The sequence below is a fragment of the Momordica charantia genome (assembly GCF_013281855.1).
Source record: "Momordica charantia cultivar OHB3-1 chromosome 2 unlocalized genomic scaffold, Mcharantia_2.0 BLBB01000002.1, whole genome shotgun sequence".
Lineage (NCBI taxonomy): Eukaryota > Viridiplantae > Streptophyta > Magnoliopsida > Cucurbitales > Cucurbitaceae > Momordica > Momordica charantia.
The window spans coordinates 137,285-151,854 of record NW_028275160.1 but is presented as its reverse complement, the minus strand read 5'-3'; the positions used below and the strand labels follow the sequence as shown (position 1 = coordinate 151,854).

The 14,570-nt window shown below is 35.8% G+C and overlaps 2 protein-coding genes across 5 annotated transcripts; one reads left to right on the top strand and one right to left on the bottom strand.

Moving 5' to 3' along the window:
* The first annotated feature begins 628 nt into the window (after positions 1-628).
* UNE17 (Subtilisin-like serine endopeptidase family protein) lies at positions 629-4,450 on the top strand. Of its 2 annotated transcripts, XM_088120794.1 has the most exons (10): positions 629-731; positions 885-979; positions 1,458-1,555; positions 1,664-1,828; positions 1,923-2,617; positions 2,734-2,804; positions 2,907-3,155; positions 3,240-3,354; positions 3,434-3,653; positions 3,726-4,450. In XM_088120794.1, exons 1-10 carry the CDS (start codon positions 639-641, stop codon positions 4,280-4,282), a joined length of 2,358 nt encoding a protein of 785 aa, XP_087976920.1. In that variant the 5' UTR covers positions 629-638; the 3' UTR covers positions 4,283-4,450. The 2 variants fall into 2 exon arrangements, with proteins under 2 accessions (XP_087976920.1, XP_087976919.1); XM_088120793.1 differs by having other exon boundaries at positions 2,907-3,354.
* A 572-nt stretch (positions 4,451-5,022) lies between these two features.
* Positions 5,023-10,200, bottom strand: LOC111021236 (antitermination NusB domain-containing protein). 3 transcript variants are annotated; one of them, XM_088120795.1, is made up of 7 exons: positions 9,833-10,188; positions 9,594-9,670; positions 9,324-9,458; positions 7,033-7,126; positions 6,805-6,892; positions 5,812-5,910; positions 5,023-5,689 (listed from the first exon to the last, which is right to left on the bottom strand). In XM_088120795.1, the coding sequence occupies exons 1-7, from the start codon at positions 10,135-10,137 to the stop codon at positions 5,546-5,548; spliced, it is 942 nt and encodes a 313-aa protein (XP_087976921.1). In that variant the 5' UTR covers positions 10,138-10,188; the 3' UTR covers positions 5,023-5,545. The 3 variants fall into 3 exon arrangements, with proteins under 3 accessions (XP_087976921.1, XP_022153810.1, XP_087976922.1); XM_022298118.2 differs by having other exon boundaries at positions 7,033-7,087; positions 9,833-10,185; XM_088120796.1 differs by lacking the exons at positions 5,023-5,689; positions 5,812-5,910 and adding an exon at positions 5,917-6,058 and having other exon boundaries at positions 9,833-10,200.
* Between the last annotated feature and the right edge of the window lie 4,370 nt (positions 10,201-14,570).

The window sequence follows — 14,570 nt, the reverse complement described above, 5'->3', positions numbered from 1 at the left end:
CTAGAGTTTGAAAACATGTATTTATCTTTGCGGTGTAATGTAGATTTGAATGGTGTAGATGATTTGTGAATGTGTGATGGATACGTTGCTTTTGAGGTGGTTTGGAAAACCCCTTTATATAACAGTGGTAGTAAATAAAATTTAGGTGGGATGAAGATATCGAATGTGAGGTGGCGTGAAGTGAATGGAAAGTTCCTGGTTGTGAAAGCAAAATAAGCTAGGACTAGCAGGCATTATTGTATGCTTCATGGTGAATGAATGAATGTATGCAATTATGGGGAGCTATGGGTCTAATAGTAATAGTAATAAGCGATCACTTCACAAACCAAATTTCGATGGAAAGAAGAAAAAACGTATTTATCTGAACGGACAAAGTTAAGTGGAGTTGAGTATTGAGTTAAAGTAGGATGAATGTGGCATGTGAACGGACATAATGATGGCATATTTCAGTCCCGTCAGTGTTGTTGCACTTGCACTTGCTACACTTAGCTAGCTATATAGGCTCTAGGCTTCCTCTCTTCCAAAATTTTCTCTAAAGACATAGGCTTGCCACACACGCATGCACCTTGGATTATTTATTTAAACCCCCGCTGCCGCTGCGACTATCGATCCAAAGTCCAAACAACATAATAATAAATATGTTTTCTAATTACAATCCTCACCCTGCCTTCTGCCTCTTAATTTCTCTCCTCATCCTTCATTCGATCATATCTACTTCTTCATCTCATCATGTATAAATTACCATATTATCTCCTACCGTGTGCTAATAGAGCTAGCAATAGCACTATCTAATCAATAATTACTTATAATTTCTTCCATATATTATACTATCTCTTTATCCTGACGTTAACGTGCATATATGTGTGTTTATTCTTGAAATGTAGGTGGTGTATATAGTATATTTAGGGCACAACCGTCTAGGTGATCCTACTATCACCTCCAAATATCATCTTTGTCTACTCTCTAAAGTATTTGCAAGGTTAATTTAATTTAATTATATGATCAGTTACCTACATTTTCCTTTAGTTTCGAGTTTGCATGCCGCTGTCTGTGTGTGATTCTACTAGCTAGCCAATGCTAATGAATGCATGTATTAATGCAATCCCATGGCGTAGAAATAGAATTAATGTCTCTAAATACTATTTTGATCCCTATATTTTTTGTTTTGGTTAATTTTGTCTAAGAGTATTTTCAAAATTGGTTCATTTTAGTCATTTTACAACTCTACGAATGTCACTTTTGGTCCCAATCCTTAAAGAAAAGTGACCATTTTAGTTGCATTTTTTCATTATTTCCTTTCCACCATAATTTCAACCTGAAAATTTTCTTCAAATGTTGACATAAATTTGTATAGATTTATATTTGGGGAATTTTGCAAATATAAATTAATGTGTATGTATATTTTGCAAATATAAATTAATGTGCATGTATATCTGCGTTGTTTGAAGTTGTTGCAGTGAAGAAGATGCTAATGGAGCCATGTTGTACAGCTACAAGCACAGCTTTTCGGGATTCTCGGCCAAGCTTAATGCAAGCCAGGCAATGGAGTTATCACGTAATAAATTATATAAATATACTAATTGATATGATTTGAAATGGATATGGTCTCCCTCCAACTTGTTTCTCAGTTACGTTAGTTTGGAATGAACGAAATGAATTGCAGAGATGGAAGTAGTGATATCTGTATTCAGGAGTAAAACGCTGCAACTCCACACAACAAGAAGCTGGGACTTCTTAGGCCTTCCCCTTCCGCCCCCGCCCACTAGGACGCCACTTCCGCCGCAGCTTGCCTATGGATATGACGTTGTTGTTGGCGTCTTCGATTCAGGTGACGGATCTTAATTAACTAATTAATTACGGGAGGGGAATTGAAGTATATATTTGAGTAATTAATGAAGTGCATGCAAATGCATATTGATTAGGCGTGTGGCCGGAATCCGAAAGTTTCCAAGAAGCGTGGTCCATGGGTCCAGTTCCATGCAGTTGGAAGGGAAAATGCGTGAAGGCGTACAGGTTCGACCCTGAATCAGCCTGCAACTGGAAGCTCATCGGTGCTCGCTACTATCTCAAAGGCTTCGAAGCCAAATACGGAGCGCTGAACGTGAGTGGCAGTGGCAACCCGGAGGAGTTCCCCTCCCCACGAGACTTTCTAGGGCATGGAACTCACACCGCCTCCACCGTCGTGGGCTCCGTTGTGGAGGATGTGAGTTTCCTCGGAGGCGGACTAGGTAGGGGAATTGCCCGAGGAGGAGCTCCCAGGGCTAGGCTGGCCGTCTACAAGGTGTGCTGGGGAAAGGACTACCAAGGCAAGTGCACGGAGGCGGACTTGATGGCCGCCTTCGACGATGCTCTGCGCGACGGAGTGCACGTCATCTCCGCGTCTTTAGGAGGAACGCCGCCGTTGGATCCGTTTCTAGACTCCAGCGCTGGCATCGGCTCGTTCCACGCAATGCAGCAGGGAGTGAGTGTGGTTTTCTCAGGCGGCAACGACGGGCCCCATCCCTCCCTCGTCCAAAATGTGTCTCCCTGGAGCATCTGCGTTGCCGCTTCAACTACTGATCGAACCTTCCCCACTCAAATTCAAATACTTCTCCCCAACCGCCGCATCTCTATCACCGTACGTGTTACGTTCCATCCCTCTTCAGCTTATTCTGTATTACAAATTTACAATTACCATTATACATATATAAAACTAATTAACCTCAGCTCGTGTGTGTTGCGTTGTGGGATCAGGGCGACAGCTTGATCACTGAAAGCATAACTAACGCAAAACTGGCAGATGCAATCAACTACTTTACGGACGGGTGGGTGCAATGCAATCACAAATCACACACGCACATATATGTCCTGTTTGATGTACGTCTGCGTTGAGTGGTTACATTTGTCCGCTTAAATAATTAATTCAGAATTTGCGAGCGGGCGAGTATAAGGAAAGCTAGTAAATCAGGTGCAGGGAAAGTGGTGCTTTGCTTCTCCACCATTGGTCCAACTTCCATAGAGGTAGCACAGGAAGCGGTGATGACCATCAATGCCTCTGCTCTCATATTCGCTGCGCCCCCTACCACGCAGCTACCTGACCTAGATCTCATCCCCACAGTTCGACTTGACATTACTCGGGCAACTCAAATTAGAAATGTCCTTACCGAATTGCCCAGGTTTTCCGATCCTTACTTAAATCCATTCACATATTTATATATATGTGTGCGCGCGTATAACGCGAACAAATTAATTAACTACAGACTGCCAGCAGTGGAGATAGGAGTTGCGAAAAATGTGATCGGGAAATCGGGGGCTCCCAGCGTGGCCTACTTCTCGTCCAGGGGACCGAGCTCACTTTCACCTGAAATTCTCAAGGTACGACGCGTAGAATAAAATCAAAAGGACGTTTAAGGAAAGGAAATTAGGGTTATATGTATATTTGGTGCAAGTGCAGCCAGACATAAGTGCCCCTGGAGTGAACATATTGGCAGCATGGCCTCCGGAAACTGCTCCAACAGTGAGGCCGGGGCCGAAAGGCTCCGGCCATGTCAAGTGGAATTTCCAGTCAGGGACTTCAATGTCATGCCCTCACGTCTCCGGCGTTGTCGCCCTCATCAAATCTGCGCATCCCAAGTGGTCACCTGCAGCCATTAGATCTGCCCTCATCACCACAGGTTAGATTATACCCTAAACCAAACCAACTGCTAGCTGTTCTTCAGATCCAATACTAACTTAATTGGATCCAGCCACCAGGAGGGACTCCACTGGTGACACCATTCTAGCAGGTGGGTCCATGAAAGCATCTGACCCCTTTGACGTTGGTGCTGGCCAAGTCAATCCCTTGAAAGCATTGGATCCAGGGCTAGTCTACGACATGACGGCCAATGATTATATTCCCTTTCTCTGCAGTCTTGGGTACACAGAGCACCAAATCAGGATGCTTCTCAACCCTTCTCCTGATCAGGCTCACACCCCCCTTTGCTGTCCTTCTAATTTGGTTGCCAATCTCAACTATCCCTCCATTACACTTACACGTCTCCACTCCACCACTACCATCAAAAGGACCCTTCGCAATGTGGCACCAAACAAGAATGCGGTCTATTTTCTTAGAGTGCTTCCTCCCAGTGGAGTGCGGGTGGTGGTATGGCCCAGGATTCTGTTTTTCTCTTGCTTCACCCAACGCATTTCATACTATGTTACCATAACGCCGCTCAAGAAATCTCGACCAAGATATGATTTCGGGGAGATTCAATGGTCAAATGGCTTCCATAGCGTCACAAGTCCTCTGGTAGTAAACACATAATAATAATAATAATAACAACAATAATAATAATGTTAATCCTATTCTTATCTTTAATAAATCTCATCTTATCAAATATCAACCATGCTTCTGATATGTCATAAAGGTACGGTTGTGTTCCCTTGTCATTTTCTCCGCTATATACATAATGTTAATTATCTTTTATTCTCACTTATTTTCTCCGCTACAAAAAATTATGTTCACATAATTTCTTTCTGTATGTAAAGAGAGAAGAAAAAACAAAATTCTTTTCACCTCCTGAATCTCCTTCGTTAAGTTAATACCGCATCCTTAGAACCCCTTTTCTTTGGAAAAAACAAAGAACAACTTTCCATTTCATTACATTATAATACCTCCATTCTTTTCTTCTTTCCCCTTGGTTTCATTTCTGTGCTTCAATTTCTGTCTGTGTTTTCGGAGATTGAACGAGGCATCTGCACCTGCACGGTTTTTTTGCTTTTCAATTTTATTTTAATGTTGAAAACTATTGAAGGAATCTGGAAGGGAGCGACCATTTTATATATACTGAGATAGTATGAATCAGATGACAAATAAATAATTTTATTAATTATATTGTTGCAACGTGGAAACAAAAATATTCAGGAAAAGAAAAAAAAAATCCCCTCTTCAATTAGTCATAAAATGGACAATTGCTCGTACGTGCCGTGAGCCATATAAACATCATCTAATTACCACCCCAAAACCACCACAAAAAAGGCTATGCTTCCTGCATACAAGCTATGTATCAACAATAAAATGGAAGTCTTTTGCATGAACAACCTTCCTAGATAAATTTACACATCTTAAACTCCATACTCCAATTACATTTTTCATGGAAGGGAAGTGCCCTCTAATTTCTTATCCACCAGGCCAACACCATCTTTAAGACAATTTTAAATTCAAATTTCAAAGTAACGTAAGTTCATATAGGACGTATATGATAACATGTAATGCTAGATCAATCTGACAACTTGTTCTATCACACATCATAAACTATTACTCAACTCTATGAATATAACAGAAATGAGCACATCCCCACGCCTGCAGGTGAAAAAGCAAACCCTTACTGGTGGTTTGCGGCATCCTCGCACCAAGTATGAGATCATTAAACTCACTTCACTTTGACTGCTGTTAACAGCAACATGTTTAATATCCGCCCCGTACCCCCAAAAGCTCAGACTTCAGAGGCACTTCGTGCTTCTCTTGGGCATGAGTTGACTCAAGTTTTTTTATGTCCTTCCAAAGTTCCTAAGGCACCCCAAAAGTTCAGAGTCGTGCACCGGCTACTTCTTGCTTCTCTCGAGCATAAGTTGAATCAATTTCTTTAATGTCCTTCACAAAGGTCCTTAGGCACCCATTAATAATACGAGGGGCTGCTCCATCACAGAATCGTTTTGCAAGATCAATGGCCTTTATCAATAACCAAGAACAGTGTTACCAAAAAAAAAAAAAAAAAGGGATTGGTGCAAACGTATATCAACAGATTTGAGTTGATAATTGTAACCTTGAATTAAAGAAGCTGACACATTTACCTCGTTAATGACAATCTGACGTCTTGTTCCAACAACCGTTATTTCAGACATAGCCAGGTGAAGAATACAAAGTTCCAGAATCCGTCCTGCTGGCTTGCTCTGAAATATACGAGTGCATGAGACATACAATCTCCGTAAGCGCCATTACTTATTTGAGAGAAAAATCCTTAGAAAATACGCAGCTTAATTCAAGAAGTTTAAAGTCCAAGCACACGATCTTTGCTTTGGACTCATTCAACTGCAATGTCTGGATAATAAGGAGAATATAAAGGCTGGAATGATTTATTTAATAGATTAACAAAACGTAAAATTCAACTTTAGGTTCACTTATAAGTGCACATGCCAATTAAAAGACGAGAAGAAACAGAGAAGCTCAACTACTTTGGTCACTAGAAAAAAACAAAATCCAATAGAATGATAATACATTTGTACAATGCTTAACGCAGTTGCAGAGATAACTATTAAATTCATGTTCTCAAGACTAAAGGTTTTTGTTTTAAAACCCATTAATAACTTAATACTTTCTAAGTTCAAACTTGGACGAGTACATAATTCCGTTGTCAAGAACTTGTAAGATATAATATTCTGGAAAGGTGATCCAAGGAATTCTGAAACCATTAACTATTTTCTCCGAGTCCCAAGGATATTTACCACTAAGCTCAAACCTTCGAGTATTAAAGCTCAGGAATTCCAACACTCACGTGAGAGATTCAACAATACCCATGGTTGAAATATTGCACGTATGTTTGTGGTTCCATCCTTGCCATCATCATATGAAGCGTTTCAAATTTCAAGTCATGCAAAAGGGGAACTCCAATTCAAGTCTTTAAAACCCCTTAAATGACCAACAGCGCACATATGCTCTAAGAAAAATATCAGTACTGGAGGAGTATTATAACCACACGATAAATGCTTCAACTTAGAATCCCAACTAAAAGAGAGGAGAAAATCAGAAAACAAAGATAGGAAAAAGAAGCATGCTCTTTGCCGGACCTTCCAAGTTGAAGGAATGACATTTTCAATTTTAAGCACGTGATTATCCCATCTGTCCACAACTGCAACCAAAAGTTTGCGTGAAAACCTGAAAAACCACGAAGACAATGTCTGACCTTATTTCATCGTTGAAATAAATAGCATTTACAAAGTACATGGAATTCATACTAAATTTTCATCATATCATTCCCTGCCAAAAGCAGGGGAATAATTATAAACCACGTTTACCGTAAAATGAGTTTGCTGTAGACCATCTTTGGTGGGGCCGCAAGGATTGCTGCTTCTGAGGTACAGTCATGCAGAAAACAAGACTTGACTAACACTAAAACAATGCTGCATTTACAACTGTAATAAAAGCATCTAGAAAAAGAAGCTATAGATAAAGTTGTTTGTTAGTGACTACTATATGTCATGATAAGTTCTATTGTGCATAAAGAAATATACATCGTCAGATTGATTTACAATAAAGGTAACGTAATTGCACATAAAATACAAAGCCTTAATTTTAATTTTCACATTATTTTCTTAAGATTCCTTCTTTTTTTCCTGGGATAAGAAAAAATATGATAGATGATATAGGTTCGGAAGAGAGGGAAAGTCAGAAAATCTTCCAGATGACAAAGAGTATTCTAACTATAATTGCTTAAATGAGAAGATGGAAGTAGGGTCTTGGATGGAAGAAGTCTTTTTTCTCAATTCGTTCTGAGGCCAAAGAATGCATTTCCCCATTCAACTGCCACCTCGACTTCCCTTGAAGATGGAAAAAGGGTGGTGCATAGAAGTCTATTTTCTCAATTCGTTCTCGATCGAGGACAAAGAATGTATTCCTCATTTCAAATGTCAACTTGACTTTCCTCCAACCTACTGCCACCCTCATCTCGGAATTTTCAATTATTCGAACTCATGACTTCGTGGTCAGAAACATGTGCCAATTACTGCTAAGCTAAGCTCGTGTTGGCATCTCGTAATTTTCAATTATTACAAATCTATTTTGAACTTTTCCTATATATATATATATATTGATAAAAATATTAAGTATTTTTACAAAATTAACATTCAAAACTCATAAGCATTTTAACAATAATTTTTCTATTTTATCAAATAAAGAAATTTAGCTTTTATATAATTATTAGCAATGAATCAGTGTTTCTTTATACCAAAAAAAAAAATTATATATATATTAAAATTAAAAAATAGTCAAGAAAATTCAATCCGTAAAGCTGCTGTGAATGAAAATCAAATAATGGCCTAGGGTCCAAGGATGAGTATTAAAATTCCTAGCCTGGTTGGGAATAGGGAGGACATTCCCAACCCTACTCTACTCTATTGTCATCTCTATTCTCACAAAGGATCTCTACTGTTTGGAAACACTAGCAGACTCATCAACTCTACACTACAATAGTGCAATTCCTATTAGGTAAGGGCTTATTTTACATGGCTAAGCCATCGAAGAATGGGAAGACCAACCTCCTTGGTCTTTTTCATCAAACCTAGCAACGCTTTTGTATTAGCTTGTACCAAGGTATAGGTGTCATAGAAAGTTAGGACATTTAAGCATGTCTTAGATGAACAATCATTAATCACCAGAAGTTCTTAAGCATGTCTTATGCTTAGTTAAAGAATGACTTGCATCCATGTCGAATAGTACTTTTAAAGGTGTTTGGATGTTGATTAAAGATCATACCTAAACGATTCAAATATTGTAGCAAGATATTGCATCTTTTTTTGGCTCATTATCATCCCTTGATTATAATCCAAGCAATAGGTTGTTGCTCAGTCAAACATTGCATCCATATATCAAGCACATAACAATGTATTCACTAAAATCATCTGGGTGTGTTCTCTTCCTCGGGAACTATCTTTTTATCTCTCTTATGCACCCCTTACCTAGTGTAACAGGGGTGCACATGCACTAGTGTCTAATCCTGTTTTCCACACTTGCATCAAGCATGTCAAGATTTATTTTCATTTTCCAAACATCAAATTATCCACGAGTAACTGACAGTCCAACGTGTACTTTCTTCTAATCAAATTGTGAACTATTTTGCAGATACCACTATAAATTAACACTTTTACTATCTCAACTCCGGAGCATTACTACTTTGGTTAAAGTAATCACTTTATTCCCATGGCTAGCAGGTCTTACTTTATATAACTTCTTTAACTGCTCTCTCTTTCTCAAATATATTTTTTCTAAAAAAAGGTGATATCATGTCTGTGTATGCAAGTTCAAAAGAGTTATACGTTGAAGGTGGTTTACTTATTGTTTATGAACTCCATCTGAGGCTGGAAAAAGAAGAAAGGCGCTAAACAGTTCTCATGCCTCATGATATCACTATGAAGGGAATAAGATGGCTTTTTTGCCATCAAATTCTCTTCGTACTAGGTATGAAGGGAAAGCATCTCTAATTGAAGACAAGCATATATTAGACGAGAGCCCAATTGTGCTTTTAGAAAACAGTAATAACTGAATTGAGAAGATGAAATAATACATGTAAGAAAACCTTAAAATTATTTACCAATTGCAAAATCCTTTTCATCTTTACGTAAAAGCTCATCTGCCTCTTCAGCTGTTTCCACAGTAACTGGCGGGCCCCCAAAGCTCATATGATTATATGCCATCAATGATGCCTTGTCAAATTCATATCCCGGTTCTGAATTGTATGTACAGATGAAGTAAGCAGTTGGTGTCATATTTCAGTTAAAGATGTAACTTCCAATTCTCCAATACGATAAAATCATCAATTAGAATATGGAGCACTAGAGCACCCGTCTCGACCATAGATTACCTCTCCGGGCATTCAACCGCTTCTCGAAGAGCCGAACTGGGTCGGAGCCTTCTAAACAAGCTGCATAAACAATTGACCTGCGATTGAATGATCTAGTAAGATTATAATTATTTACAAGTCTTGAAATTAAACAATTTCTTATAGCGCATTCCGAGTGCCTGCACCAATTTTGTGAATAGATAAGAAAAAAAAATTCAAAGAAAGAAGAAAAGAAGTGGGAAGGAAAGGGTGAATCTTACAAAGCGAGCTCTCTGGCAGCTCTGGGGCTACAAAGCCTCCCGGTCTTGTCGACCTTGGGTATTATTTCTTTGGAAGAAGTTGAAATAGAATCGCTCTCTCCAGTCACAGAATTTTCGAGAAAAGAAGTAGAAGCGCGAAGCGAGGCTTGAGCGCAGAGGTGTGGCACGGAATCTTTAACGTACGGAACGGCTGCGCTAGCCGGAAACCGGCATATTCCAGAAATGTGGGAAGATAGATTAAAATTAGGCCTGAAGCACGGAGACGAATAGCAAGATAGGCAGAAGAGAAGGGAGGCTCCCTCCATTGTAGCTCTTGCTAGTAAGGCGCGCAGTGGGAGGCTCCCAGTCTATATAGATAAGTTCCTGACATGTATTTTTTTAATAATATTTAGGTTAACTTTTTTTAATAGAAGAAATGGGTGGAAAAATTGGAGCTCCTGACCAGAACCGAAGACCGGTGCCGATTATACCGTGTTGATATTATTTAAGTTAAATTATACTACATATCCCGTTTTGATAGATTTACGATCAAGGGGTCGTGAGTTCGATCCTCACTCCTACATGTAGTGTTAAAAAAAACATTATCTTCCTACTTTAACTATATTTTAAAATTATCTTTTTATCCTGAAAAAAAATCATTATGCTCTTAAACTTTATTATAGGATTTAATATAGATTTCAAGGGTAATTTTCAACTTTTGAAATTATTTCAAAATCTCGGATATTTTGAAAATTGAAGGTATTTTTAAAATAAATTGAAAAAAGAGAAATTATCCTTTTATCCTGAAAAAAAAAATCATTATGCTCTTAAAACTTTATTATAGGATCTAATATAGATTTCAAGGTAACTTTCAACTTTTGAAATTATTTCAAAATCACGGATTTTTTGAAAATTTAAGGTATTTTTAAAATAAATTAAAAAAGGGGACTTTCAAAATATTTGGGATATGAACTTTCAAATTACGATGTTTGTATTAAACAATCTCACTCACATTTCATCTTAGAGAGATGCATCAGTCGTTGGCGTTCGTTGAATGGACATCACTACGTTTTTTTTTCCTTTTGAATTAACTGTTTTATCGATTTATATTATTTTGTAAGTATTTTAGGTTAAGAGTTTATTATTTTATATTAATAAATATTCAAAATTTAATATCTATTTTTTTAATATTTTCTTTTTTAAATAAAATCTTTTATGTATTTCGTATTTTTATTAACTTAATAATTAAAATTTTTTATAATAAAATATAAACTCAAACTTCATAACTTATCTAAAGTTTTAAATTTTCTATTAAATATACATCATAAATACGAACATCGAAATTCATAAAAATAAATACATAGTCAAAATTGAAATCGTGTGTCTTGAAATTTCATTGATTACAATAAAACAAACTTCAAAATTCTTAGAAAAAAAGTAAGACTTAACATAATTTCTATTATTGGTCATTTGGATCATCATCAAGCATATTAGCTCCTCTTCGTTGTCGTCTTCTCCTACTATGGCTCCTTCAAATTGCATCGATCGATATATTTCGGTAATATTAGATAAATGTATTCCACCGCTATCAGTCATATTGGGCATGAAATTCTGGAAAAAAGATGAAAACAAGTTTAATACTGATAAATAAAGTGATATAAAAATTTAGTTATGATGTTAATTACCAAATAATTAATTATATGATGTTTCTGCCCTTGTGAGAAATCTCCTACTATTGCGATTGAACCAAGTATTATAATTATGATCAACATCTGCAACCCTCATTTATAGAGTGACCATTAATAGTATTATTTTGGCGGTTTTCCCACTCTTGAATATGGGAGCCAAAGTTCGTTCCCAATATTGTTCATGACGCCCGCGTAGGTCATATGTGTGAAAACGTATATCTATGTTACAAGGTACATGAATATATTGCAGGAACCCGCCGAAAGGATTTCCTGCCACGCGGGATTCCTTTGTTTTCAAGGATAGATGTGTCTCTCTAAGAGACGCATCTAGTCCCGTCACGAACGAACTTACGAAAGTCTGTAAGTTCATCCGTGCTTACGAAAGTCCATAAATATTTTGAAAGTCCCAGTTTTTTTTAATTTATTTTGAAAATCCCTTCAATTTTTCAAAAAATCCCAAAATCACACGTTAACTTCCTCACTAAAATGAACACAAAAATATAACATGCGATCAGTTGAAAATAAATCTCATACATGAGCAAACTTTGGTGGTGAGCTATAAGAGAGTTTAATGGTTTTAATCAAATTAAACATTATCCTTAGAAGGTAAACATATTTAGACATATCTAGGAGTGAAGTTTCGGTTGAGATGACGAGAGATACCACCATATCGTGGGAAAAGTCCCGGCTCGATAAAAATAACAATATCTTTTAATTTGGAAAATGGAAAGGCCATAGGAGAGAAGAGAGTAACTAGAGAAAGCGTAATGATACCGGTGTAACTTGGGTTGAAACCAATTTGAATTAGATCTGATTCATTGTTCTAATTCAATTGGGTTGGTCAGATTTTTAGGTCCACCAAATTTAACCTACTCGTTCACATTTAAAAACTCATATGATGATGTATAAGATATAAGATTTATTTTTTTAAGTTCAACATAAGATTCAAACTCACGATTTTCTGATCATACATAAATGTCTTAATCCCCTAAGCTTTGCTCAAGTTGGCAATTGAAATAAGTTGTTGTTTACCATGGTCGTTTCTATAAAATTCAAGTCTAGTCCCTAAATCTTTTTAACTTAATTAGTGTCTTAACCAGTTGAATTATACACAAGTTGATAGTCTTTAAATTTTCCTATTTTTTTTAGTACATCAATTTTAAGATACAGATATCGAACTTATGACTCCACAAAATTACATGTCAATTACTGCTATAGCTTTTACAGATGTGATGCTACAAATACTCAATAATATAGTGTCATAATTTTTATAAATTTATTTTTAACTTAAAACCATTTATATATAGAACCTACTAACCCACATTGTATATATTTATAACAAAATCTTTCTCAAAGGAAAAAAAAAAGTTGCTTAGTATTCAATAAGATCAGCTAAGGGTCAAATAGCTCAATAATCATTTATAATTATTTTCTATATTTAAGAGAGTAAAAGATGTATTTTACCATTTAAATTAACTATTTTAGTTTTCTAAAATTTTAACCAATGCGAAAAATAATTATAATTAACTGGATAAAATATTTATTAACTTCTTGAAATTGAAAGTCCAATCCCCATCTCAAATAGGGATGGGTCCTGTCCCGGGACCATTCCCATCCCCGCCTCGTTGGGAAATTTTTCCCCATTCCCACTTCCGTCCTCGAAATTTTGGGGGCGGGGTGGAGATTCCCTAATATATATATATATATATATATATATATATATATATTTTTTTTTTTTTTTAATTTTGTAAAGAAATATTTACTAATATTTTAATTATTTAAAAAATATAAACTTTTTCTTTTTATGGAATATTTTAAAATTCAACTAAATACAATTAAAAGTATTTATTAAAATTAATATATATTAATATAATTATATATAAAAATATAAAGTATTACTAAAATATTAAACGGGAGACCTCCCCATCCCCGCTGGAGAACCCGTTTAGGATCTCCAATTTGACCTCGTTCCCGATCAAATCGGGGATTCCCCATCGGATCAGGTGTCCGCGGGGATCGAGTCTCGCAGGTTTTTTTTTGTCATCTCTAACCCCAAATTGATTAACTAAAAAATAATATTTTGTTATTAATTATTGGGAAAATTGCATACGTGACAATACAACTCAAAATAATAGCAAATCCAACACAAGTTAAAAGTATTTGCAAATACAACAACATTTTGAACTAAATCTAGATAAAACGTGTAAGAATTGAGAATTTGAACAGGTACACGATCATATTTTAAAGACACATTTCTGTCTATGATTATGGTCAATTATTTATTAGAGTCTATCAATAATGAACATATACGTTTCACTAATAACGTCAATCATTTATTGCATCTATCAATAAAAGACGTTAATCAATGATTGTTTGCATGTCTTTTTGCTATTGGATGTATTACTAATATACCTTATTGATAATGAAAAAGATATAAAGGTGGTATTTAATTTTTATTATCTATTAATAATAACTTATGTACTGTCACTAGTATGTATATCATATCATTAATATAAAAAATATTATATCAACGATATTTGACTTTGTTTTTGTTTTCTACATGTTTGCATTCTTGTATGTTATATCTATTATTGATATATCCTATTATTAGAAAGAACGTACACCAACGATATTTGGTTATCATTTATATCAATGATAGTTTGTATGTTTTTCCACTGGTAACGAGAGTGTGGCTTCATAAGCCAATATGTAAGCAACTGACCTATATTATCAAATTATTATTATTATTTAAATAGAAATGAATTATTAATTGATAGAGCAGTGGTGTTATTTTCACTATTTGTAGATAAAGTGTTGTTTTTTATTTTTTAGTAATTATATTAATTTGATTTTTTATATATATCAGTGAATATGCGAGCTTGTCTAGTATGATCGTACTGTATTTGGTTGTCAATAAAGCTTGCAGAATGTTAAATCATAGATATACTACAACAATAATTTAAACCTGTACAGTTTAATTTCAAATCATATTTACTTATTTACTATAATCAATATTAGTATAGATATTTGTAAATAATACAAGTTCCTTTTAGCCAAAGCGAGCATAGCTC